Source organism: Mauremys mutica, chromosome 1, assembly GCF_020497125.1.
Source record: "Mauremys mutica isolate MM-2020 ecotype Southern chromosome 1, ASM2049712v1, whole genome shotgun sequence".
Lineage (NCBI taxonomy): Eukaryota > Metazoa > Chordata > Testudines > Geoemydidae > Mauremys > Mauremys mutica.
Window position 1 is genome coordinate 198,568,443 of NC_059072.1, and position 26,767 is coordinate 198,595,209.

The window sequence follows — 26,767 nt, forward strand, 5'->3', positions numbered from 1 at the left end:
AAAGATTGTGACATGCTCAGATACTACTGCAGTGAGGGCCACATAAGTACCACAGATACATAATAAGATGGCTACCGTCAAGGTATTACAGCCATTTCCTTACTTTTTTTGAAACTCAGGCCACTGGTGCATGTAAGTAACTTTCCTGAAACTTGCTAAACATGATTCTGCATATAAATCATTGTTGCAACTTGATAAGAAGTTGCGGCTAACGTTAAAGTAATTAAGGATTCAATTAACATTTCGACCTTGCACCAGCTAAAAAGTATTTGCACCTCATTTAAAAGTCTCCAATACCCTTCAATCCAGCAAAGGTTCTGCAACACATTAGAAAACGAGGATGCCTAAACTCAGGTTTGGAAGATAAAAGCCTAGATGTACTGCACAGTGGAAATGAAAGCCTTCTACAATCTACTGGTCTTTTAGCAACCCTAAAGCTAGCAATCAAATGATTTTATGCATCCCTTACCAAGGTTTCCTTAGCTTGCTGTGGTATCCAGAGACTATAGTATTGGTTAAACTGGTAGAGCTGAGGATACTGAGATGCATTCAGTGACTGGAGTTCTTTATCGAAGAGCTGAAACATCAGACAGAGGGCCAGGGGATCTCTCTGACTATGCAGGAGATCAGTAAAAACAGCAACAAGATACTCCACTATACTTCCTCCTACAAAAGCAAACAGGTTTGAGACAGAGTTTCTCTCACTGGTAAGAATCTGAGAAAATACAGTAACTCTAGCCACAATTCCATTCTCACCCACCTAACGTGAGCAGTATTTAGATAGCAATCACTTTGAGACTACAGCGTGGGATTTTCATAAGTGCCTAAGGAGCACAAATCCCACTGAATGTCAAATGGATTTATGCTCCTAATTTCTTGAGGTGCTAGTGAAAATCCTACACACTGTAGTTCTTAGTAAGGCAAATGGTGCCAGATTACACTCAGACTTGCTACTGGGTTCAACCCCCAACCTGGTACAAAACTAAGTGCTTTTCACAGTGTTATATTATACCTGTATTCTGGCTGGTCATAGGCCCCAGCACAGCTGCACATAGAAGCAGGCATAATCTGCATGCAGGAGTGCAGATCAGAGGGGAAGCTGTGTATAAATATGTAGATCTTGGCCGTTAGTCACTCTGGATACTCAACAGTTCACCATGTGCAGGACCTGGAGAATGCCAGCTTTGTGGGTGGGGCACAGGGAGAGAATCCTGATCTGTGCATAACAGTTATACCAATAACTACCCGTCGTGGCCATCTGTTTTCTCACATATATTGGCTGGGTCAGTCAGAATTTATACCTAAAACTTCTAACTCGCTGAAGTTGTATACAAACAAAAACACTTCTACCTTAAGTCTAGCATTTAACCACATTTTGCCAAGTTCTGTCCTAAAGTTACTAAATTCAGGTCTGAGCAGAGTTTAGCTCATTTTGTCATTTATGCTCCCAATGCACCAAAAGAGATAACGTTGTGATGCAAGGATTAATATGGAAGTTTTCTTTTTAAAAAAAAGTTAATTTCCTCCCCCATGGGTCCAATTCTCCAGTCCTAACTAACTGGTTTCAATGGGAGAGTTTCCCACTATTTGTTATACCAAACACAATCTTTTAAAACCATTCAGCTCTATTTCACTTAAGAACCTCCTTTTCCCAGTCACGGCTATTGTAACATAGTCGTCACTAAGCATCATCAGCGTGCTTTTAGAATGTGAACTTGCAGAATTCCTCCCCCAAATGAAATGTGTGTGTCGGGAGCAGAGGAGAGGTTTGGTTTTCTACATTTTCCATAAGGCCACAAATTGTTGTGAGCAATACTGCTTCCTACATGGCTACACTGCATAAGAGGACAGGAACTCCAGGAAGTTCCTTTGGGTGACTTTTGTACATGTTCCTACCTCAGGAGCAAGTGAGGAAGGCATGCATTCCTCTCTCACAAAAGAAACAGGGAGTAAAGGTTTATGCTGCAAGAATCTTGGGGGCTTCTCAAGCCAGGGCTATCTATGCTGAGGCACTTTGCCTCTGCCCTGGTCCCCAGCCCCTTGTCAGCAGAATTGTGCTTACAGGGGCTCCCTTCTCTGGCCACTGCTGTGGGTTCCACAGTATCAGAGGATAGGTGGGCTCTTTAATTCTGATATGACCTATGTAGCTTTCCCACAAGAGTTCCACAGAGTTGGTGGTGGTGGGACTAATGTTGTGAAGAGCAATCATCACCCTGATACTGCCCTCTTGGCTCAGGTTCTGAACTCCATGCATCTTCCTTGGGGTCAGACAAGGGTAGAGGCACCTTGTACGCTTTAATGCTTCTCTGAGCTAGGACCCCTTGGATCTGTGTTTTCTCCACTTGTAGAAGCAGAGGGTACAATAGGGCTCACTGATTTTCATACACAAAGCCAGAGTAACCACTGTATGAAAATGAAAGACTATTCCCCCCCTCTCCCCTCCACATACAGCATGAATCTTTTTAGCCACTCCCAGGGACATATATAAACACAGTAAGTACCCATTTCATTTTCAGTCTGAAGCAACAACTTATTCCTGGCTTCTAACGCTGCAGGGACAACAGCACTGAATGGAAAGGTGTGTAGAATCATGTCTTCATTTAAACTGAATCCAATTTCTTCATCTAGGCCTTCGCTGCCCTCCACAAGGACATCAACCATATCCAGGACATCTAGTTACCAATGAAAAAATGTCAGGGTTCTGAGTTCAAGCAGACACTACTTTTAGGATGCAAGTACACAGGAAATAAGTGGAGATTTAAAGGCGTGGGTAATTGAGGAGAAAATAAAGGGCACATCCAATGTTAGTGCTGTAGGCCAGGGCCGTCCAGAGGGGGGGGCAAGAGGGGCAATTTGCCCCAGGCCCCGAGCCCCACAGGGGCCCCCACCAGAGTTTTTCGGGGCCCCCGGAGCGGGGTCCTTCACTCCCTCCGGGGGGCCTGGAAAACTCTTGCGGGGCCGGGCGCAGGAGCTTCTTCTGCTCCCGGTCTTCGCCAGCGGGGGGTCCTTCCGCTCCGGGGCGGAAGGACCCCCCGCTGGCGAATTACCGCAGAAGACTGAGCGGGACCCGCCGCCGAAGTGCAGCCCGGTCTTCGGCGGTAATTCGGCGGAGGGGGGCCCCCGCCGCGGGTCTTCAGGGCACTTCTGCGGCGGGTCCCGGAAGGGAAGGGCCCCCCGCCGCCGAAGACCCCGGGCCCCCAGAATCCTCTGGGCGGCCCTGCTGTAGGCAAGTGAAAGGGAACAATTTAATACAGGTTTGGCGGTACAACCACCCAGGGATAATAAGATGTCTCTTTGAATATACATTAACGGTACAAATCAGACAAAGGGTGAAAGACAGGTCTATCTGGCTCCTAATGATGGTAAAATAGATGGCACTCATAGCATGTTTACACTGTGGGTGGCTTTCAAAGCTGATGCCCCATTAAGAGAAATATGGAGAAAGGGGAAATAGCACCAGCTGCAGTGGATGAAGGCATCGCACCAAAACATCTGCAGTCAGAGCACCTCTGGAGGAGACAGGTGAGCACTTACAGGGGAGACAGCTGCCAGGGTGGATAAAAATCAATGATTTAAAAAAAAATCAGATTTTTTTGATAAATGCTTTTTGAGGAAAAAACCTATCTAAAGATAGTTTTCATTAAGATACATTATAGTGCAAAGATATCTCATCATGGAATAGGGATTATAAATTCTAATTCTATAGTATGACACAATATATTCATGTAATGTTTAAGAAAAGTTTTGTAAATGAGTTCCAACAGTTCATGGATTAGGGACCCAATTTTATGGGGTTCCAGCAGCTTCTGTATAGATTATTTAGGTTAATCTTTCTATCGACCCAATGTGACTCAGTGCTCAGTCTAGAAGATATCATCAGAGATGCTTAGTTTTGCAGTTCTCAAACTGTGAATGTGTCTCTCCAGAGATAACATGCTTGTTAATAGCAAAAATGTTTTAAAATAAATAAATAATATATAGAGGTGAGAAATAACAGACCTCAACCCTATTGTCCATCTCCAAATTTGTGTACACAGAGTCAATCCCTTCCCTCTCTCTAAAAGTGCAAAGTTTCAAAAATTTCAATTAATAGAAGATTTTTGAGGGCGGAATAGATCTGGACAAGGAGATAAATGGAGAAGGGAGGTAAAAGCAGTAGAAATAAAAGTGAAACTGTTTGAGCAGCATATTCCAGAAGTCTTGAGGTCTTTCTGAGATATATGTTTGCTGATGATGTTTTAAAGGAAGTCACACCTGTGAACTGGTGGAAGTCACTTAAGCACTTGGATTCAGAGACTGTTGAAGTGATAATCTCACTTTTAACAGCAGTAGCTTCTTCTGCCAGTGTAGAAAGAATATTTTCTTCCTTTGGACTAATTTATTCCAAATTGAGAAATCATTTGGGTCCTGAAAAACCAGGAAAGCAGGAGGGTGAAGATGACTGAGTTAACTGCAGAAGGCAATATTTTAAGTTTCTCATGTTGACCTGGCTGATACAGTCGATTTAAAATTTTTTTTAAAATATTTCATTTAACTATTTTAGTTAAAACATTTAACAAAAATCTGATTTAAAAAAAAAACACTTGAATCTTCACCTAAATTAAAAAATTCATATGCTTGTTTTGTTAAAATATTGTATGTTTGCTGTTGAAGAAAAAAATCCAGAATACATAACGTTGTTGTTTTAGTTAAATAAAACAATTTAAATGTCTGTCTGGTGATGTTCTCCTCCTAATACAGCATGGCAAGAAAATCCTCCAAATATTAATGATTAACCTGTTGAACTGGAGATAGTTCACCTCCCAATGACTTCATAAATATCTGCTTCAATTACTTTTGGTAAATGAAATAACCAAACAATCATTCATTTTCTAATAATAGCTGTAAAACTAATCTGAAAAGTTTTCAAAATAAATCACTTTAAAAGCCTATAGTGTGTATCCTCTAAAAATGAAACCTACATCTATCTCTGAGTTGTGAAGAATATGTATTAAGGTTATAACAACCAACAAGGAGGAACTTTTATGTAGAAATCCATGATAAAATAATCTTCCTGACTAGTGATTTAAATCAAATCCTCCCTGGCAGCTGCTATACTCTTTAAAAAAAAAAAAGGAGAGGGGGGGGAGGGTGGAGTTGCCATCTGCTTTCTCCTGAGGCCTGAATTCCCTAAGTGGAACTAACACTCCCATGTCTGTATGCTCGCTAGCCAAATCCTGGTCCCTGAAGTCAATAAGAATTTTGACACTGCAGTCAATGGGGCCAGGATCTGGCCTAAAGAGCACAAGCAGCAAGATTCCAGCTGCCCCCTGTGTCTGAACACAAGAAGTGGGATGGGCTCTGGTATGATCCTTGCCCCTTGCTCATATATGCAGGGGGAGCTGGCCCTGTGGTTTAAAAGGAAGCATGACTGCAATGGATTTGACTTGGATTAAAAACTGGTGCTGTGGGACACTGAAAGCAGAACAAAAGTAAGATTTTACTTGCACTTTTAAAACTGCAAAACTGTGTCACAGATTGCCTTCTGGTGCGAGGATACATCCTGGTCATTTAGTGTTTACTTACAGAGCTGAATACAATTAAAAGGCCTAATCCTGTAGTTCCTTACTCAGGCAAGATTTCAATGGGCATCAGTAGCAGGTTTGCCTGATTAAGGACTGCAAAATTAGATGGAGCAGACATCACTTTGGGATCATCACATACCATCAATGTGAGAGATGGGTATGCTAACACTATCCACATCTTGTTTAAATAAGTTGACTTGGAGCATACTGGCTTCCTGGACAAGGTCTGCGGCTTTATCTGTGTATGGATAGGGGTTTGTCACCAACTTCATTAAAATCTGCGAACCAAGATAAAAGTCAGTCATAGACCCATGAACAAGCGCGCTCATTGCAATTCTATACAGAAAATGCTAGTTTTAGGGATATTAAGTGAAACAAATGGAAGGGCTTGGAAATTTAACATCCGGAAAAGGTGAGTAGGAAAAGAAATGTTTTCTTTTGAAGATTAGCTTTTATTGGAATTAGTTAATTTTATCTTGGAGTTTCAAAGGAGCCTAGCGGGTGGGATGCCTAATAATCTTAGCCTCTTTTCTCCTCATATCAGCAGTGCTCCAATAACAATATATCCTATGGGGAGTCAATTCCCCCCAACCCTTTTCATTCACCCCTTCACCAAGGACAACAGATATGAGTTCTGTGTAAAGGATTTAGTCACTGCCTTTCTCAGAATTCATTCACAATCCTTTGAAAAGATTTTCCTCAATAACAGCAAAGTAATTAGCTTCCCATTAATGCTATTCTTGTCATTGTTCAAATTAGTTAGATAAACAATTACCCTCTCCAAAAACTGAATCACGGCTTCCTTTTTGTCTTCTATTGTATTATCCAAGTGTTCCAGCCACAGTACAAGTTCCTTCCACGTGTACTCAAATACTCCACTGTCATGCAAAACCTAGCCAAAGAAGGAGCAGGTGAGAGAAAATAAATAGTGTATATTTATAGCTTTTTGTACAGCAGCTTTCATTTTTATTTATTTTACTAAAGACAGAATAGCAGCAAATTGCTGAACACCAACATTGTTCCCCTCTCTAACTTCTGACAAAAGGGACCTGATTCTTACATATACCAAGGTTGCTTTAGACCACCCTAGTTCCACAAAAGGGCCCCAAAGTGGATGTAAATATTATTTACTGCCGCTTTACATTGCCAAAGCTGTGTAAAGTGGCCTTGATGTAAATGAGAAACAGGCCCCATGTCTTTATTCATGCTGCCCCCTTTGCTGAAAGCAGCCATCTTCTCCTCCAAAACTTTTCCCAACACACACTTTTTTTTCTGCCTAGCTTTATACAGCTCTCAGATACAATTCTAATTTGTTCTTAGTCTTGCACTTATTTTCTGGGATCCATGCATTTTAAGCCCTGATCCTGCAAACAGCTACACGCGCAATTAATATTATGCACACAAGTAATGCAGTTGAACAACATGAAGCTACTCATATATGTAAAGTTATTCATAAGGGCAACTGTTTGCAGGACTAAAGTGTTTGTAACATCGGGGAAGCAGGGACCTGGCTAAACTACAGCCTGATTGCGATCTCACACCAGTATAAATCAAAAGTAATTTAGGACTGGTATAAACACAGTTTTTGTACTGATTAAACTATTTCAGTTATGGGTGTTTTTTTGTTTGTTTTTTTTTAAACCAAAATGATTAAATCAGTAAAACCCCTAATGGAGACATAGTTTTACCATTGAAAAGGTGCCTTATACCGGTATAGGTTATTCCCAGAAATTATGGGTAACAAGCTATAGGGACGCTATGGTGATCAGTTGCAAGCCAATATAGTGAAAGCCGTACAAAAACTGTGCAGACAAGTTCTAACTCCACTGAAGTCAAAAAAGTTAAACCAGAGTTAAGTGAAATCAAAATCAGACCTTTCGTGTTTAAAACAGCAGCACAGGTAATCATGTAATAAATAAACTAACTGAAGTTACTGAAAGAGAGAAGACACTATTATACCAAAACTCAAATAACAAGCTTCTATATAGTTTTATGAGCTTTGTCTTTTGCAAAACATATATTGAAAACAGTTCTCTTTCAGGGCTCAGTTTGTTCAGCTTTCACTCTGTGTGCTACACTGGCAGATACAAAAATAGCATCTCTGATTACACGAATCTGACATGACAATTCATCAAAAAAAATGATTCACTCTTAAATAATTAACTACTTCTGGCAGATTCTCAAAAAAGAACAGTACTTTCAGTCCTCATGAAAAGAGGCAGGAACTGAATGCAAAATTTGAAAACATACCTGCAATTTATATTCCATTATGTTGAAAAATAAAGCAAAAAAGGACATTAATGTCTTTTTTTTTTTTAAGTTAAGAATTTTGAAAAGCCCATTGGAACTGATACAATTGTCCAGACCTCACTGCTTATGTGTCCTTTTCAAAGAAAATAGAACCAACTGAAAGGAGAAAATGAATCAGGCAGCCTAAATCTCTGCTCATCAATCAAATATACCACAAAAAAAACCCCACACTATTGCTTTTAAATGTAAATATGTTTAAGCACCAGAGGCTCACACAAGAGGAGCTTACCCACCACCATTAAGGACTGCACATTTTCGAACCAGGCTTTTCCTATGCAGCTGGTAAGAGTAACTGTAACAGAAATTCTACTGGGTCCAAATTCCAGCTCTGATTCTGAACCCCATAACATCCGTGGGAGTTCTGTCATTGTCTTCGCTGGAAGCAGGCTCACTGTCTTTAAGCCTCTACAACATTTTGTACTGAATCCCAATGGCCCCAGATGTGGTGTTACCATGCTAGCATTAAAATCCAGAGGCTGCTGAACTCAGTGTGAAGATCCTCACTAGCTCCAACAGGCTTTGGATTGTAGTTTAAGTGCTTAAAAATTCATCTGTGATCTGGCACCTTGCTTTGCTGACAGTGGCAGCCAATGCTAGTGCCATGAGCAGGAGGAGCACACTAGTGGGTAACAGACTCATGTGCATCTCAGTGGCTGACATGAACTATACAACAGAACTCCTTATGTGATTTCGCTGATAAAAGCAGCTGTTTCCAGCTTTCAAAATGCAATCTGTGATAAAACCTGATAACAGTAATCACATGCCAGATTTAACTTTTAAAATCCATATCATTTTGGTTTGTGAATGATGTTACAACTGGGTACCCAAGGATAAGCTCCTGGACCTGTGCAGAAGTCACTAGTGCTATGCAGTCACAACGATCCACCTGCATGTACCTGATTTCAGAATCAGGGTCTAGGAACACCTAGGCCAGATTTTTTTAATTTAGGCTCCTAAATCCATATTGAGGCATCTAACTAGAAGTGACCTGATTTTCAGAGGCACCAAACTCCTGCAGTTGCCACTGACTTCAATGGGATTTGTGGGCATTCAGCACTTCTGAAAATTAGGCATCTTCTATTTAGGTGCCAAAATGTAGATTTTTTTAATTTGTTTTTTAAAGGGTAAATAATATTCACTGCTACCCAGAAAAGACTGTGGCCAATGGGACTATTTCATGTGAGCAGAACAGGCTGGCTGTGAGCCATGCTCCACGCAGGAAGGAGTGAATAATTATAGTCAAATTAAATCAGAGACTCTTTAAAATCAAAGTGCTAAAAAAAACCACCTTAGCGTGATCAACATCAACACACTGCTGTTGGCAGGAACTATATAAATGTGTTTAAGTAATTGAGGCCAAAGAAAAAAAAAACAACTTACCTTGATGATCAGTTCTTTTGTTGATGTTTTCAGTTGTGAATGGTTACTTGTTACAAACATTTTCATCAGTAAATAAAATACTGATCTTTCACCATGAACCTTTTCTGCTTCTGAGACATCCTAAAAGAATAATGGGTTTAAGCCTCCCTTGTGTGACAACACTGAACAGGAATAAGTTACACTGTGGCAGCAGAATAGCAAAAACTGTTTTGCAGGCCATAGCTTTTTTAGGCTGGCCAAATGGAAGTAGCATGATTTGAACAAATTCTGCAATTAGTGGGTGAGCAAGATGAGTATAATAGCCTTTGAGCAGTGGAAGGAGTGTGTCTAATAGGAAAACCAGCTAAGAGAAGGGTCTAAGTAGAGCAGTCTCTTCACCACACCCTTTAACTTTCACTCATCGTCAATAATCCTGATGTCATACTAACACTGACTCAAGGGGGAATAAATCCATTTATCCCAGGGCTGAATTTAGCTCCCGAAGAACAAGAAATCAGTGTAAGTCGCTTCTGTTCTGACAGGTGCCAAATTATTACAAATGTGCACTACTTTACGGCTTATTCTACTTTTCTGACCAACCCAATGTGCAAAATACAAAAACCCTTTGCATCACTTTTGAATGTGGCCTTCTAACTTTTCCTTTAAGCACTTGCCTAACACTAGTAGCGTGCAAAACAGAAAAATTACACTGCTGTTGAAACTGGTGTTGTCAGTAGCTACTGGTGTGGTGCTCTGCTCTTGTTCGATGATGATAACAGTCGTCCGTGTGCGTGTTCCCTCTGTGTGTTGCCCCAGTTCTGCGCAGAGAGCTGACACAGCAAATCCCGAGAGAACCCCCAAAGACCACAGGCTCTAGTAAGGTCTGAAGGAACCCGAGCCAGGTTTATTGTCAAACAAAGGACAGTAATAGTTTCTCGTTGACTCCAAAAGACATACTACAAATTTGTGCCCCCGGCAATGGACCGGCTCAATCAGTGGCAGGACTTTCCACTGCCCCCTAGGCCAGACAAAGATGTGCACTCCAAGACCTACTTTTATACAGTTACAGGACAGATTACTCATCCCTACTGACGTACTGAGGTACAGCCCTTTGGCTCATTAGGGTGCTGTCTCCCCCTTTGATCACGTTGTTTCAAACAGATCTATCCATCATGCTGTCCTTTTGACCCTGTCTTTAAGATGCATCTGCCTGTTCCTCATTATCTCTGTGGAGTGTTCTAATGCCATCTTGGCACAAGTTCCTCTTATTAGCACTTATGTGTGGATGCACCTGCTTCTAGCAACCCTCTTCCGCCAACTTCTGTGAGTGGGGCCTGCCTCTGGCTCACAGCCCAGCTTTTGCTGAGCAATGCCTGGAAGTACTTTGGTTCAGACTTCAGGCCTCAGACACAACAGTTTATGTTTCAGGGCTTCACCTTACTACAACTGGCAAGAAGTACATTTTTTTTTGCTAGTTTCAAATATCTTTCCTGCTCCCTCTTAAGTCTCTTCCCTGTTCTCTATGGCTGGCTGAATATGATGGAGAATCTGTTATCATGGAGGGTTTCAACCAGGGCAGCCTTGAGTCACTTCTTTCCCCCACTGCCAACTCTCACAAGGCAAGTTCACATCCTTTCTCCAGCCAGCTGTAGGAGGTTCTCTTCCTATATGTGCCTGGAGTAAATGAGAAGAGAGGGCAGCCTGTGAAAGCCTCCACTCGCATAAGCAAGGAGCCACCTAGGGTAAGGTTCTTCTCCAGCAGGTGTTCAGAAGCAGCACCCGAGCATCCTGCTCATCTCCTTGATTTGCTGCCACAATCCTTCCATTCCTCGGTGTCCAGAAGATTCTCACTCTTGCCTCTGGGAGCAGCAGATTTTAGGATGCTCCTTTTAACCTTACTTAGGAGAGGAGGGAATTTCTATTCCCACAGACAAAGGCCCTAAGCCTTTGTTGAGCCAATGGAAACAGATGCTCTTGCCTAATGGAAACAGATGCTGAAATTATAGGACTGGCACTAAAGACGTGCAGCATCAGAGACAAAGACATGAGGGCAACTGGCGAAAGAAACAGATAAACACATCTGCAATTCTCCTACCTGTACTCTGAACCAGGCAAATTTATTTGCCGGCAGTTCCAGGGCCACTTTCAGTATATGGTGCTGTAGAACAGGAGGGATCTCCTCTCGGAGTCCTTTTTCAGTGACAATACCTGGGGTTGGAAAACAGTTAGTAATAATATTACTTTGCATTTCTAGACATCAAAGAGCTTCACAGATATGCATTATTTAAGCCTCAAAACACTCTTATGAAGTGAGCAAGCAAGAAATTCATAGATTTTAAGGCCATGATTAATATCTTGTCTGACCTCCTGAGTAACACAATCCAAACGACCTCACCCAGTTCACACTGTAGGGATCATTAGGCCCACCCTTGACAACACAGCCCCTTGGGTTATCATGCAGCAACTCCAAACAGTAGTTTTACATAGCAAGTGAAAAAGAAAACCTAGGTGCAGTTCAGACTGCAGTGGGAAATTTAGCGAAGACTACAACGTGGAATTTGACCTAGGTGTCCGGACTGATACCCGTATTGTTAGTAAATATGCCATATCACATTTTGTAACTGCAAGAGAACTTTGGGCTTTTTATCATTTGTTTGCAACAAGTGGTATTTTTCACCTAAAGCAAAAAACAGACTGAGATGGGATACTTTATTTTTCTAAATTAACCAGAGATCAAATTCTACCCATATAATTCACAAAACTAGTGATGCTACCATTAGTTCACTGAGCACAGAGTGGGAGCTGCCTCGTATTTTAACTCCACTCTGGTATGCACTCTATAATCTCATTTTCTATGGAGCGAGCTCAGTGTTCTCTTTTCTTGTATTGTGTAATTTGTATATGGGACAGCATATTAAAAAAAGATAGCAGAACTAACAAAACTCCAAAATTCCACCAGTAGCAAAACCAAACAATACAGTAGGATCAGCTGGTAAACATACAGAGTGTTACAAGTCAAAAATAGACTGCCTGTCTTCAGTCTCACTGGCAGACTGCTCAATTCTGTGCAGGAGGATGGGAGATTTGTGACTAATTCTCAAGGTACTTTGCTGCCAAGAAATGTGAGGTGCTAAAGTTTTATGCCTTATGTCACATTATAACTAAACACAATACCAAGGGGTCATTGCCTTATCAAGATACATGTCCCTCCTTTTGTTTTTTGGAAAAATCAATCCATTATGATGCAAGAAATACTGGGGGACACGATTTTGTGAGGCAGCCACAGAATAAACTAACCATGGCAGTGCACTCTGATAGGGGGATGAGAAGCCCATGCATTAGTCTGTTTATTTTAAGATTTTTGGCTCTCCTTTTCTTGACAAACTTTTAATTTATGTAACTCCTACTCTTATATACCTTACAAGGGACTGCACATAGTACAGATAATTATTCTAGCGCTATGGTACAGAAAATTTATATATTCCTCTATTCAGTTTTGCTGCACAAAGAAACACTCCTTGGGCAACTGTTACATAGGAGACAAACCATCTCATATTACTGTTAATAATTCTCCTATTATGATCTTCCCTCAGAAGCAACACCATGTAGAATTCCATTCCTCTTCCCTTGGACTGCAGGAAGCATGAGTGAAAAAACAGAGCAGTAGAAGAAGAAAGGGTTACTTCTGACACCTTCCAGAAGAGACCACTGCATTGGCAAGTGATTTTTTTAAACCTCTAATGAATTACCCTGTTCCTTTAAGAGATTACAATGTTGCTGCAAATATGAAGAGTTCTAAAATAATTTATTTAGGCTGGGATTGTCATAGGGGCCTGACGGAGTTAGGCACCCATATCCCATTGAAAGTCACTGGGAATTAATAGGCAGCAGGCTTAAAACAAACAAAAGGAAGTATTTCTTCACACAACGCACAGTCAAACTGTGGAACTCTTTGCCAGAGGATGTTGTGAAGGCCAAAATTATAACAGGGTTCAAAAGCGAACTAGATAGATTCATGGAGGAAAGTCCATCAATGGCTATTAGCCAGGGTGGGCAAGGAGGGTGGCCCTAGCCCCTGTTTGCCAGAAGCTGGGAATGGGTGACAGGGGATGGATCACTTGATGATTGCCTGTTCTGTTTATTCCCTCTGGGGCACCTGGCACTAGCCACTGTCCAAAGACAGGACACTGGGCTAGATGGACCTTTGATCTGACCCAGTATGGCTGTTCTTATGAGTTAGGCACCTAGAAATTTCAGATTTTTGCAAGTAAATTTTCTGTAAACAACATCAAGAAGTAGATTAGAAGATTATTTTTAAAATTTAAAAATAGGAGCGGATGTGAGAAAACAGATACGGAATTTAAGAAAAAATGTCTTTTTCCTGTTGTGACACTGGCAGACCAGGTGCCAGCTCTTGCCAAGTCTGAAGGCATCCGCTGAGCACTGACAAATTCGTATCTGGAAACCAGACCTATATACAGTATTAGTATTGTTCAAGATAGGTGTTATCTAATGTCTGTATACCATGCTGTAAGGTAATATGAAAGTTTTGTTTTATAATTTAAAACATGCCTGCTATGAACTTGTGAACCTCAGCAGGCAGAGGGGTTCCCCTGCCCACCAAGGAGGATTATCCAGGCCATCGTAGGACAGAAACCTATGAAGAAGTTACGTACAGGAGCTCTTGTCCCATCAGTTTGAACTCTGGGGGAAGGGCATATAACTATTTCTTCTTGACAGCATCTTTATCTCTTTGCTGTTTAGACTCTTACAAGGGCTGGAGCTAAGAAACAAAAGCAGAGATTCCCCAGAGTCAACCTAGGTTAGCCCTAAAAGACATTAAAAGGACAGATGACTACATCTCTGTCACCCTTTGGAACCGCAGACTGTAACTCATGTGTGTTTATAAGTTGCCTGCTTTAACGTGTAAATAACTCACTTTTTCCCCTAGTTAATAAATCCTTTATTAGTTTATTACAGGATTGGCTATCAGCACTGTTTTTGGTGTTAGATCTAAGGTACATACTGATCTGGGGTAAGTGACTGGTCTCTTGAGACTGGAAGCAACCTGAATATTTTTGATGTTAGTGACCATTCATCACTAAATCCAGATTGCCTGGGTGGCAAGACAGACTGAAATGCCCAAGGGGCTGCCTGTGACTCCATGGAAACACTCTTATACTGATTCAGGAGTTCATATTTGTTACTGGGTTGGGGAAATCTAATTATAGAACATGGCACCTGCTTGCCCTGCTTTTCTGACAGACTGCCCAGAGGCTGGCCACTGACATCGTGAACCACTCCAGACAGCGACGCCCTGTAACTCTTAATATTTATAGTTTTAAAGCTAAATCCTTGGGGCAGCGATCTTGTCATTTTACATTTGTTTGTGAAGTGCCATGCCCTGCACAAACAGCAAAATGAAATGGTGATGTAATCAAGAGTCTAAAACAGGTTACTCTTTTGAGTTCCTTTTACTAAGTAGAAAAGCAACCTCTCCTGCTAGAGCAGTGGTTCTCAGACTTTTGTACTGGTGACCCCTTTCACACAGCAAGCCTTTGAGTGCGATCCCCTCCGCCCCCATACACTAAAAACACTTTTTAATATATTTAACACCGTTATAAATGCTGGAGGCAAAGTGGGGTTTGGGGTGGCGGGTGACAGCCCACGACCCCCCATGTAATAACCTCGCAACCCCCTGAGGGGTCCCAACCCCCAGTTTGAGAACCCCTGTGCTAGAGATTCATTAGTCAGCTGAAGAACATTTAAATACCCTTAACATACCTTTTAGCAGTTTGCTGAAATCAAAGTTGCTCTGAGCTACCAAATGGGGAACAACCTTCTGACAAAGGCATATGACCTGAAGTAACACAGCTTTTAGAAGAGTGGTCTCTGCATCATCTGAGCCTGAACACAGATAGAATTAATATATTTAGAATTAGTTCATTTTTCCTACAGACAAAGGAAACCCACAATCCCGCAATGTTTTAACACAGTGATACTCAGACTGAAGCTCTCAAGCCGCAAGTGGCTCTTTAGTGCGTCTCCTGTTTGCAGCACACGATATTAAAACACTGTGGGATTTACTTAGTTACCAGTCAAGGGCTTTTTACTATGTTATCAACCAATTCAGTTATCAACTTACACTAAGTTATTAACTTATTTGCTGTGAGAATAATATATTTTATTATAGTATATTTCAATATACACATACACTAAATATTTCCCCTGTCATTCACACTACTGTGGCTTTTTTGGGTAATGCTGATTGCTAATTTAGCTCCAGAACCACAGAGGTCTGACTATCACTGCTCTAACCTACTAACCAATACCATTGCTTTTTATCACTGACATTGGGTACACTGGTGTTGGATATACAGTATATACTGGAAATGTATCACTACTTATTTCAGCTAAGGTTTCTTTCCCCCTGCTGTTTTTTAGATAATAATCTCCAAATGTGAAGCTTTAGAATGAGACCATTTAGTGTCTGTAAGATGTGGAGCAGGTACAACAGAAACACTATCATTCATGTACAGCAGCCATCCACTTATAAGCAAAAGGCATTTCAGCAGCCTAAATTGTTTTTCTGGTTTATTGACAGCTGAATTGATGCGAGGCTGCATAAAGGCAAATTGTTGTACAGCTGCTAGTGGTAGTTAATAAATATAGTGTAAAAATAGCTGAACAATTCTTTAAAACATTTTTTTTCCTGTTGGCCAGCGTTTCCCAAAATGTGGAACATCCCCTCGCCGCCCCAAGACTAGATGGAAAGATGGGGACAGACCTCGTTACTGTTATCCACACGCTCAGCTTACAGCAGGCCTGCACAACTCGTTAAGCGGTGAGGGCCACATTCCTCCAAAGAAACCAGCTGAGGGCCGAAACCTCCCAGCCCGAGGAAACACCCTACCCCAGGGCCACCCAGCCCTGCGGAAACAAACCCTCCTTCCCCAGCGCCGCCCCACCAAAACAGCTGTGGGCCAAAAAGGAAGGTTGGGGGTGGAGAGGTGATACTTTATTTTAAATCAACCAGGGGCTCCCAGCTAAAGAGGTGGCTGGGAGCCCTCAGGGTCAAATTAAAGGGCCCAGGGCTCCGGCGGCTGGGGGAACCAGGCAGGGCCGGCTCTAGGTTTTTTGCTGCCCCAAGCAAAAAAAAATTTGGCTGTCCCCCTTCCCAGCCCTGGGCTCCCCCGGTACCCTCCCGCTGCCCCAGTCCTGGGCTCTCCCCCCACCCACACCCCCTGCCACCCCAGCGCTGGGCTTCCCCCTTTCCTCCCCACCAGTGCCCTCCCTCCACCCTGCTGCTGCCCCAGCCCTGGGCTCCCCCCCACCAATGCCCCCCCACACCTCCTGCCGCCCCAGCCCTGGGTCACTGGTAACGCTCCCAGGGCGGGTCATTCAGCCGGAATTTTGGATGTGCACAAAACACAGACAGGATTGGTTCCCATATGGTTACAGAGCTGCAGTAAAGTGGAACAATTTTCAGCTTGTGTGATTGGAGGATATCTGGATGCATATTATAAGACTGTCCTCCATAAATGAGGAAAAGTTGAGGTGCCTTTATTATTCTTTTGTTCCACTCTTTCTTTCTATGGGGAATTTGCCAATGCAACATCACTGTCTTCCCTTCAAACAAACAAAAAGGCAATGGCTGTTGAAAATAGCAATTCCAGTCCTAATAAGCATTTCTTGCTCAATTTTATCCTACTTTTTCTACAGCAAGTTACAGTGGATCAGTATATTTGATTTGGGAGAAATGAAGTAAAAGCTGCCCAAACCGAGCTTGAGCACTCCTGAATTTTGAGGTGTTCAAATCTGGAAGGCAGGTGTTGGGGATGGGAGAGGGCTGTGGGCTCCATGGGGGAGCAGGGCAGCAACTGTCTGGAGCTGCACTGAGCCAGACACGCTGGTCTGAGTGGCACGGTAAGCGGTTTGGGGGTTGGAGAAGGGGTAGGAAGTTCCGGGGGGCAGTCAGGGGACAGGCAGCAATTGGATAGGCATGGGAGTCCAGGAGGTTTATCAGGGGACAAGTAGGGGGTGGGGTCCTGGGGGGAAGTTGGGTGGGGTCTCAGGAGGGGGCAGTTGGGGACAAGGAGAAGGGAGGCTTAGATAGGGGCTGGGGTCCCAAGGGGCAGTTAGGGTCAGGAGTCTCGGGAGGGGGTAATCGGGGGACAAGGACCAGTGGTGCTTAGATAGGAGGTGGGGGTCCTGGGGGGCAGTGGGGCAGAGGTCTGGGGAGGGGGCAATCAGCGGCCAGGGGCTGGGATTCAAAGGGCTCTGGGCTACTGGCAGCCGTGGGGAGCCCAGAGCCCTTTAAATCCCAGCCCCGGTCGCAGCTGGGATTTAAAGGGCTCTGGGCTCCCCGCCACAGCAGGCAGCGCAGAGCCCTTTGATTCCCGGCCACGGCTTTTTAGGTGTGAACTCCCCTGTTTGTTATGATAGGTGCTCAAGTATCATCACTGGCCTCTGATTTAAGTGTCAATATTAACAACTGTTTCGCTGCTCACAAAACTCCTATGAAAGGAGAGGAAGTTTCATATTGTGAAGAGCTACACAAGCGTTTCTCTCAGCATTGGACATGCCACCCTGGGAGGGCACAAAGTAAGAGTGGGTGAACAGAAGACATATCAATTAAGACATGTAGGCCATTAGCAATACTTGGCTAGGCTGCAGGGGGCATGACTGGTTTCATTTTCCTGTAGAGCAGTGGTTCTCAAAGCCAGTCCGCCGCTTGTTCAGGGAAAGCCTCTGCCGGGCCGGTTTGTTTACCTGCCATGTCCGCAGGTTCGGCCGATCGTGGCTCTCACTGGCCGTGGTTCACCACTCCAGGCCAATAGGGGCTGCAGGAAGCAGCGCAGGCTGAGGGATGTGCTGGCCGCTGCTTCCCACAGCCCCTATTGGCCTGGAGAACCGCGGCCAGTGGGAGCCATGATCGGCCTAACCTGAGGACGCGACAGGTAAAGAAACCAGGCCAGCCCGGCCCAGCAGGGGCTTTCCCTGAACAAGCAGTGGACCAGCTTTGAGAACCACTGCTGTAGAGGGACTCAAGTTTTAAAAAATGTTGGAACACAGCTATAGACAAAAGGTCCTTGCCAAAGGACCAAACTGACTGAATACCAAATACCAAGGATAAAATCCAGGCTCCAATGAAATGGTGGCAAAACGTCCATTGATTTCAATGGGGCCAGGATTTCACCACAACTGTTTATATACATATAGGATGTTATGCCAACAAATATTTTCCTACCGTGCTGTTCATTGGTTTCTGTGATCTCGGTCATTTCCTCCTCAGTGGAAATGGTGTCTTCCCTTCTCTCCCCATCATGCTGTTCTTTCTCTTGTTTTAGAAGTGACTGCCAAACCGCCACTATGCTGTTCATGTCAGGTAAAAGCTAAAGGCAAAATATATATGCGAGAAAAAAAATCAACAGTTCTTCGGTGCTGCACAATGCTGTAATGATGCAAATATTCCTAACACACTGACAAGGAGAATTGCTTACACTATGCAATCTGAATACAGACTGAAATCAGATTTTTATTTTCAGCTCTGCAGAGAATAAACATATGAAAGCAGAACACTGTATTAAAAACAGATATGAAAAGTTACCAAGTGCTTAGCATTTTTCGGCTGTCTGGATTTCAATGTAATAAACATTTTCAAACCAAGGACCAGTTTCTGCTATAGATTAGCAGAGTGTAGATCTGGATGAACTCCACTGACTGCAATTTACTTAAAGTGAGAGTAGAATTTGGCGCCAAATTATTAAAAAGCTGTTCTTAATTTTAATAGTTTTCCTCAGTACTAGCACACCAGCTGCCAATGTTATGAATTCATCTTAGGACAGAATTTTATTGGCATTTCCACTGATCAGATTTATTAGCTACCATGCTGTACTACAGTACTGGTTATTAACACTTAATAAAAATGTCTATAAAATACCTAGTAACTTTTATGTGCTTGGATCCCAGGATACAATAAATCAGGGGCAGAGTGCCCTAATGCGCTGGAGAAGTTATCTGCTGCAAACCTGTAATTCTAGGCCCTGGCTGTTTTTTAATAACTTCTCTTTTGTACCTTGCTAAGGGCTTCTCTGTACAGCTGGACAAATTCCTGCATCATCAGTGGAGTGTAGATTTCTGACTTTTGCCATATTTCCTCATTCAAACAGTGCTCAATATTTTTCAGGGCTCTTCTCAAAATAGTTGACATAAGGGACAAGATGGTGTGTTTCACTGTTTTGCTGGGTAACTAAAAGAAAGAGAAGTAGAATTAACAATACAGTTACAGTGCTTCTTCCCTAGCCATTGTATTCAAACTACTTATTTTGGAGCATATGTTGAAACTTGTAAACAAGATATTTTTTTCTTAAAACTGGGTTGTTAGGTGGGTTCTTTTACCACATGCATTCTCATTGCATGCAGTAGAAGAAAAAATACCAGCCCTTACAGCCAGTGAGCAGTTGCACAGCGGTGGCTTACAAGAAGTTAATGAAAGCAACAATCAGTAGGACTTAAATACAGGTTTAAGCGCCTTCTTGAATTGGGGTCACAATTTGGAGCATTCAGCATAAAATCTGATAATTAACTGATTTTTAAAGTTACTTGGATGATCCCTTTCACACTCTTAACCGTAAGGAAGCTGTTTGGGAAAAGCCACATTGAGACAATAAAATGCTCTTACATTTAATCCTTGGGTGAACATAGTTTTATTGCACACCACAGGAACTGTTGTTACCATCACCATAGAAAGCAATCTAGGGAGTGGAATAAACTCTGCAGTTTTAAAACAGTTGGAAATCTCTGGTTGAGCCTCATAGATCTGAAATAAAAATAACAGAGTTTAACCAAGACTGATGTAATCATGCGGGTTTGCAGCCAATTCTACAGAATACATTACAAACACGATACTATTTGTCAAAGGTTACTAACAACAGTACTAAATGTCAGGTTCCACACAAAGAGAAGGGCACTCGAAAGTTAACCACAGAGCATACATACTTAAAACAGTCATTCTACAATGATGATTACTAATGAGTAGCAGTATATCCTGCAGAGCATACATCAACTTTATGTTCAGTTATACAGGAAACCTGCAGAAAATTGCCTATTATCCTCAGAAGCCCTGCTCTATTCAACAGATGGCACTGTATACACCACTCAGCTATTTTAAGATTAAAAAAGAAAGGCAGAGGAGTATACAGCAAGGACAAAAGGATTCTCTAGCCATTTGTTTTTGTGTCTTGAAAACCAAAATCCTCACTGGGATTTTTCTCACAGACTGTAATGCCAACTCCTTCTTTCCCAATTTAGCTAAATGTTTATACCTCTTTCTACTCCCAGATTGGCCTTTTAACAAATGACCTTCTCACTCACTTTACATCTACACTTCTCAAAGCTGCCATGGCTCCAAGCCACCACTCATTTGACTCAGCGTTCACAGAAAACAGGATGCTACTTTTTTCTTTACCATCTTCAACATTTATTTTACAACATCCTGCCTCTTCTTTCCTAACATAACATCAATTACTGAAGGTATTTCAGAACCCTTATATCCTTCCTGTTTAGGTCATTTAGACCACAACAGTTTACCTTCTTTGTAGCTGGGCCTTTGGATCTCGTTTGATTTTTAAAATAAATTAATTATTTAAAGTAAGCGCCTTGCTGCCTTTTTGGTGAGGGAACATCACTAAACAGCGTGTGTACACAGCTGGGAACACACTACATCTTCACCCACTAGAGCCTCAGCTTAGGCACATTCTCCTCTGACACCAAACTACTGATTCTTTCAATTAAGAGACCAGATCCTGAGCTGGTGCAAATCAGTTTAGCTCTACTGAAGTCAACATAGCATCCTCCATTTACACCAGCTCATGCCAAGGTCTTCAATTTGAAGTCACACACAAAACATTATTTCCACAATATAATATGATTGGGCCCATGTATTGCATGGCACCCCAAGAGCGGTAAATTTTGCACCGTACTAACAGTACTTAGAATGTGCTGCAATATTCAGCTGGAGTTAAGGGCAAGTTGTCCAATATAGCATTGAATTTCCTTGTTAAGTGGCTGTAGGTAGGCTATGAGTGTTTGAATTTTCTGTCATTTGTATTACACAATCATACAAAATAAGAGTACTTGTTTAAACAAAAAATATTGATCTTTAAAAAAAAAAAAAAGCCTCAAAACTGGGCTTTTCCGGAAAGCACACATTTTTCATCTCTTTCTTACCTTTTTTAGCAATTTGATATTGTCTAACCAGGTTGACTTCAGTCTGGGAATGAAGGAATACTGGGTTTCCTTAAAGTATTTATTCAGTAAATCTGGGCACACTTTAAGAATATTCACCATAAGATCAGCAACCATCTCATCCTCTGTTGCAGTTTTTAAATTCAGCAGAAAGCGCAGAAGCACCAAATTTCCTCCTCTGTAAAGACAAATTTTTGAGGGAGAAAAGTCACAATTTTAATATTTTTAAGTACTCCACTAGTTCAGTAACTCCAGTATTAATAATGTTATAATGCTAGAGGTCAAATTCTGCTCTACTCTCATTTTTGCTGGTGTAAATCCAAAGTGACTCCTCTGACATGAATATTGTCACTCTGGATTTACATTGGTGTAACTAAGAATAGAATATAGCTAAAGGTCTCTTACATGATGTACTGTAGCTAAAACAGAGCCCTCATCAACACAGTATCACTGAGATATTCAAAAAAATATTCTAACCAAATTTCACAAACTTGAAAACATAGAATTATAGCATTATATTAAACTGGAAAATATTTTTCTGTAGCCCCCCTTATGAAGATAGGTTATTTTAAAATCTGTTAAGTCGTGGCATTGCAGATGGCTTCTTCTAAACGACCCTGAGCAAAGTGAGAATGTTGCCAATGCCAAGGGAACAGCTCTTCAAATTTACCCCAAAGCAAGAAAACAATTTGTGTGAATATAAGAGTTATAAATGGACTTCAGCCAACTGGTTTGTCTAGCAATGAAGCACATCATCACTGTACCTGCCTCCCCCCATGGAAACATAAAAGTTTAGATTATTTTCCCTGTTGGTCATAAACTGGGTACATAAGTATTTTATCCAGTAAGCCAACAGTGACTGTGAGACAAATGAGAAAGCTGGGCAGGTGTTATGAACCAAATTCTGGTGCCACTGAAGTCAATAGCAAAACTTACATTAAATGTAGGGAGACAAGGAAATGTATTTGTAGTTCCATAAACCAGTAAGTTAAAAACAGACACTTCAGGGTGGCAAGGTCAAGATTAGCAATTTCATCTTTGTTACTTTATGCTAACATAAATGATCTGAGGTCTGGGAAAACCACCTTACAATGAAAGACTTAAGGTACTTAATCTATTTAGCTTCTCAAATACCTGATGGTTAAGAGGCAACTTAATCACAGTCTATAAGAACCAATGGAGGGAAAAGCTACCTGATCCTAGAGGGATCTCTAATTTAGCAGACAAAAGTATAATGAGATCCAATGGCTGGAAATTGAAGCTTAAAAAATTCAAAACTGAAAATATTTTTGAACAGGGAGGGTAATTCTTGGAACAGATGCCTAAGAGATGTGTTTTATTCTCCATTACTTGAAATCTTTTAATTGAAATTGGATGCCTTTCTAAAACATATGCCTTAGTTCCACCCAGTTATTGAGCTCAATCCAGAAATTACTGAGTGAAATTCTATGGCCTATGTTATGCATGTGGTCAGACTAGATGATTAGAATGGTACCCTTCTTGCCTTAAAAAAATCTATGAAATACAGACTGGAAACCCAATGCCCCCCTAGCCCTCCCCAAATGAATATAGACAAAAAAGCCCTGGTAATTCACCTGCCAGACGTGCCAAGGCTTCGATCATAGAAATTAATGCCATGTTTCAGAGAACAACACAGGTCCATTAAGAAGTTATGAACCAGTTCTCTTACCATGACCTTTCCTGCCTCTTCAGGATCTTGAGTAATCTACAATGTACAAGAGAATTGTAAAAAACAAACATTTTAATTGTTAGTTTAATGAAAGAAAAATCTTACAACAAATTCACTTTTATCTGTATTTTATACAGCTTGATTTATACACAGACAACTCCTACTTCACTCACTTTAATTTTTGGTTAAGTTAACAAGGCAAGTTTTAACCTGTGTATTAAACACATTCAATAATATAGGATTCCTTCTATTCATAGGACTCAAATTGCATACCTTGGGAGTGTTTTTATTAATTACAGGGCATTGCCACCTAGGGCTTTCTGGCAAGAAATAAGAACAGTAAAAAGAACCAGGCCAGATGAACAAAGAGAAAAATGAAGCTAAATAGAGATGTAAGTATGTTACTTTTATAAAGGAATTACGGCCAAACAATGTGCTGGCACCATAAACATTAAGATTTAAAAATTAATTTGAAATGTCTACTTTCAGCCTTACTACTAAAAATCAGTGCAAGAAAGCTGTCATAGAAATCACAGATGCAATCAGCATGAAGCATACAAAACAAATAACATGTTCCTTGGGCCAATTTTGGGTCAAGGTGTTGGCCACACTGAGAACAATTTTAATACAGTACATGAAAGATGGATAGCTAACAATGTCCTGCACATGCTAACTCTTCAGGGATGAAAAAGCACGAATTCCATTACAGATACAGCACAAAAATGAGAGGAGAGAACAGACCAGTAATATTTATCAGGTCAATGACTGGTTACTTTAACTCTTCAGATACGGCAGAGTAAGACTTCTGCAAATGCAAAATTCATTGGCAAGTTATTGTTGGGAAAACACAAAACCTACTGACAAAGCAGCAGCTTGATCCACACTGCAACAGTGTGAATAATTCACAGCTCAAATGCATGTAGAGTCATATGTGTGCATGGCTCTGTACTAAACAGAGAATGGAAACAGGTCCTTGCCAGGAGTTTACAGGCTTCTTATAACCTGAACTGCGTATACAGTAGGTACCAGAATAGGAGCTGACAAAGAGACAGCCCATTAATGGTAGAAGTTTTCATGGAGAGAGTTAGTTTTTTTAAATCTATGGATACTGATATAAAGGCCTGATACAAAGCCCATTAAAAGCAATGGGAGTCTTTCATTCCATTCCATAAGCTTTGCATAAGGCCCAAAGACAATTTAGATACAACACAACACAAAAGTGGAACAAAAAAATAACAACATGTGTAATTCTTGTTATGTAAAGTAAAAACAAAGTGACTTACACAGTAGCAATGCAGTGCTAGCAGGTACTAGGTTTCAGAAGAATGACTCTTAACTCATTAAAGAGAGTTTTATACAAGCGTAGCATCATTTGCTGGTGGAAGCAAGAGCAGAATCAGCCCCAGAGATGAGGCTGTTCTTTATTCTGGGGTATTATTTCAGAGTCAGTCCAGTCTGATGTATGGAAACTGGGTATATGGAGAGAGGCACTGCACATTCTAGTCTTTGCTCTCTCCTACTCCGTCTTGCCCTAAGGCAGGGTGCAAATTCTTCCTGGCAGTCAAGCAGAGAAGAATGCTGAAATATCAGCATGCCCCAAAGGCAGCACTTCTGCTCTGGAGCTCCAGAAACTGAGGGGCAGAAAAGAGAGCCCCCCAAAGCAACATGAAGGTAGAGGTCCCTCCATACCCTTCAGGCAATCAGAAAAAAGGGGCAGCCCTACTGCCACTTGTCCTAGGACTGAAGCACTAGTAGTCTCCAGCCCAGTTGGTTTCTTTAAAGCAGTGTATGGCATGGCTCTCTCCTCTTCTTGGGATCATAAATAGAGGTAGCCCTAGCCCCACCTGTCTATTCCTCCTGTTTGTAGGCTGCACAGCTTCAAGCAAGGAGAGTGAGGAAAGAGGTATGGGATAGGGAATTAGGAGAAACATCTTACGAAAGAAATTAGCAGACCTTGACATCCTCTGTGCTGACATCGGTAATCCCATTCCAACGGTAAAGAGAAGCAATGTGACTTAACACTTCCACAGTAAAAAAACGCACCTTCTGCGTCTTACTGATACTTTTATTTTGAATCACCTGAAAACAATAAACATGTATTGCAAATTACAACGAAATGGAAAATAACCGTCTCCATCACGCCTTGCACTGGTATTGCTTTTGCGCAGCTCCCTCTCCTCTACTAGAACAGAAGCGTTTCCCCTTTTCTCCTTGGCTTGGGGAAGCAGCCCTCTCCCACCGTGCCCCTTCCTTCTTGGCTAGTGTACCACGGAGCAGCCTCTCCTGTTTCAATCTACTTTAAGCAATGAGGATATTAAGTGTTTGCAGGACTAGAGCCAGTTTGGACTAAGGAGCTTCCAGCACCTTTGGAATGCCAAAACCCCATTAGCTCCAGACAAGGAACTGGAAAGCTACTAGAAAAACTGGTAGAGCTTGCTAGCTGTAGAATCTGAAGAGGAGGGAGTGTTAGCTACACATGGAGTTTGTGTATGTTGGAGGCTCTACTCTCAATACAGGAACTGACAAAATCCACTGGGGGAAGCTGGCAAGAGTTGTTACCAAAGTAATCCAATGAATGTAACAAGCAGATGTTAGCAATGGCAAGAGATAAGCTTTGCAGAATCAGAGTCTTCTGCAGCTCTACAGGACCTGAGCTTCAATCAGACCTTCAGGGGACACGTCTGACTTTTGGAGAACCAAGAGTTTTGGTTAAGCAAGATTTGGATAGCTGAGGCTTGTTTGTAGCTGCAGTTCAAGGAATTTACAAGCTCTATGGGAAAAATCTGAGGAGCGTATAAATTTCACACAACAAACTGTTCCAGATGCCTCCTTCCCACTTCCCTATTGCAAAAATAACCACAACCTTGCAGCAAAAGTAAATGTAAAAAATTACTATGAATATAGCGTTAACCCTGTAACATCCAGCAAGGAAATTCCAAAAATTAATGGTTTTCCCCATGTTTTCTCGGCTTCATTTTTTTATTCCCGTTTTCCTTGTTATATTTTAAACCTCGTGTATTATGTTATGAATTCAACCACGATACATATCAGAATAAGATATGCAACACAGACAAGCTAACAGTGCAGGAGAAAAATTCATTTCCAGGACTCCCTGATTTCTAAGGCCCTGATTCTGCAATCACGGTGCCAGCTTTTTTAAAGTTTAATTTAATGTAAACAAAAGCACAGTTTCCATTTATATCGTCAGTTACCCCTTTCCTGTTAGGGTTCTTCCGTATGGAAAAGGGACAGAAGGGGCAACGGAGCTCAAAATGTGGAAGCTCCTGTTACACAAGGGGATATGGCCAAAGCAGCTGAAGACCCAACGGATTCTACAGCAATTCTCAATTACTTCTGTTATCAAGCTTCCATAGCAGCCTTGATGTAACTTAAATCTACTTTCCCCACCCCATGACAGACCCAGACGACATGACACCCCATCACAGAACCAACTTCTCCTTTCTCTTTCAATGGGTTTACGTGGCACATGGAAAGTAGTCCTCCCTGCAGCAGCTTCCCATGTAGCCGTGGGTTTTTACTAGAAACCTTCATTATAAAAACCACCGTTTTCCTCTTGTCCATCAAGAAACAGCTT

At 41.7% G+C, this 26,767-nt stretch overlaps 1 protein-coding gene across 1 annotated transcript in view; it reads right to left on the reverse strand.

The window, feature by feature from the left end:
• The window catches only part of URB1 (URB1 ribosome biogenesis homolog), a 79,116-nt gene that overhangs the window by 40,816 nt on the left and 11,533 nt on the right, over positions 1–26,767 (reverse strand). Inside the window, exons 7-19 of the mRNA XM_044996665.1 lie at positions 25,126–25,251; positions 23,078–23,208; positions 21,465–21,660; positions 19,918–20,055; positions 19,312–19,485; positions 18,484–18,628; positions 15,018–15,140; positions 11,329–11,441; positions 9,255–9,374; positions 6,340–6,456; positions 5,704–5,842; positions 2,502–2,672; positions 470–666 (exon numbers count right to left, since the gene is read on the reverse strand). Of these exons, the coding sequence (XP_044852600.1) occupies positions 470–666; positions 2,502–2,672; positions 5,704–5,842; positions 6,340–6,456; positions 9,255–9,374; positions 11,329–11,441; positions 15,018–15,140; positions 18,484–18,628; positions 19,312–19,485; positions 19,918–20,055; positions 21,465–21,660; positions 23,078–23,208; positions 25,126–25,251 (1,890 nt within the window). The remainder of the gene's footprint in view (positions 1–469; positions 667–2,501; positions 2,673–5,703; positions 5,843–6,339; positions 6,457–9,254; positions 9,375–11,328; positions 11,442–15,017; positions 15,141–18,483; positions 18,629–19,311; positions 19,486–19,917; positions 20,056–21,464; positions 21,661–23,077; positions 23,209–25,125; positions 25,252–26,767) is intronic.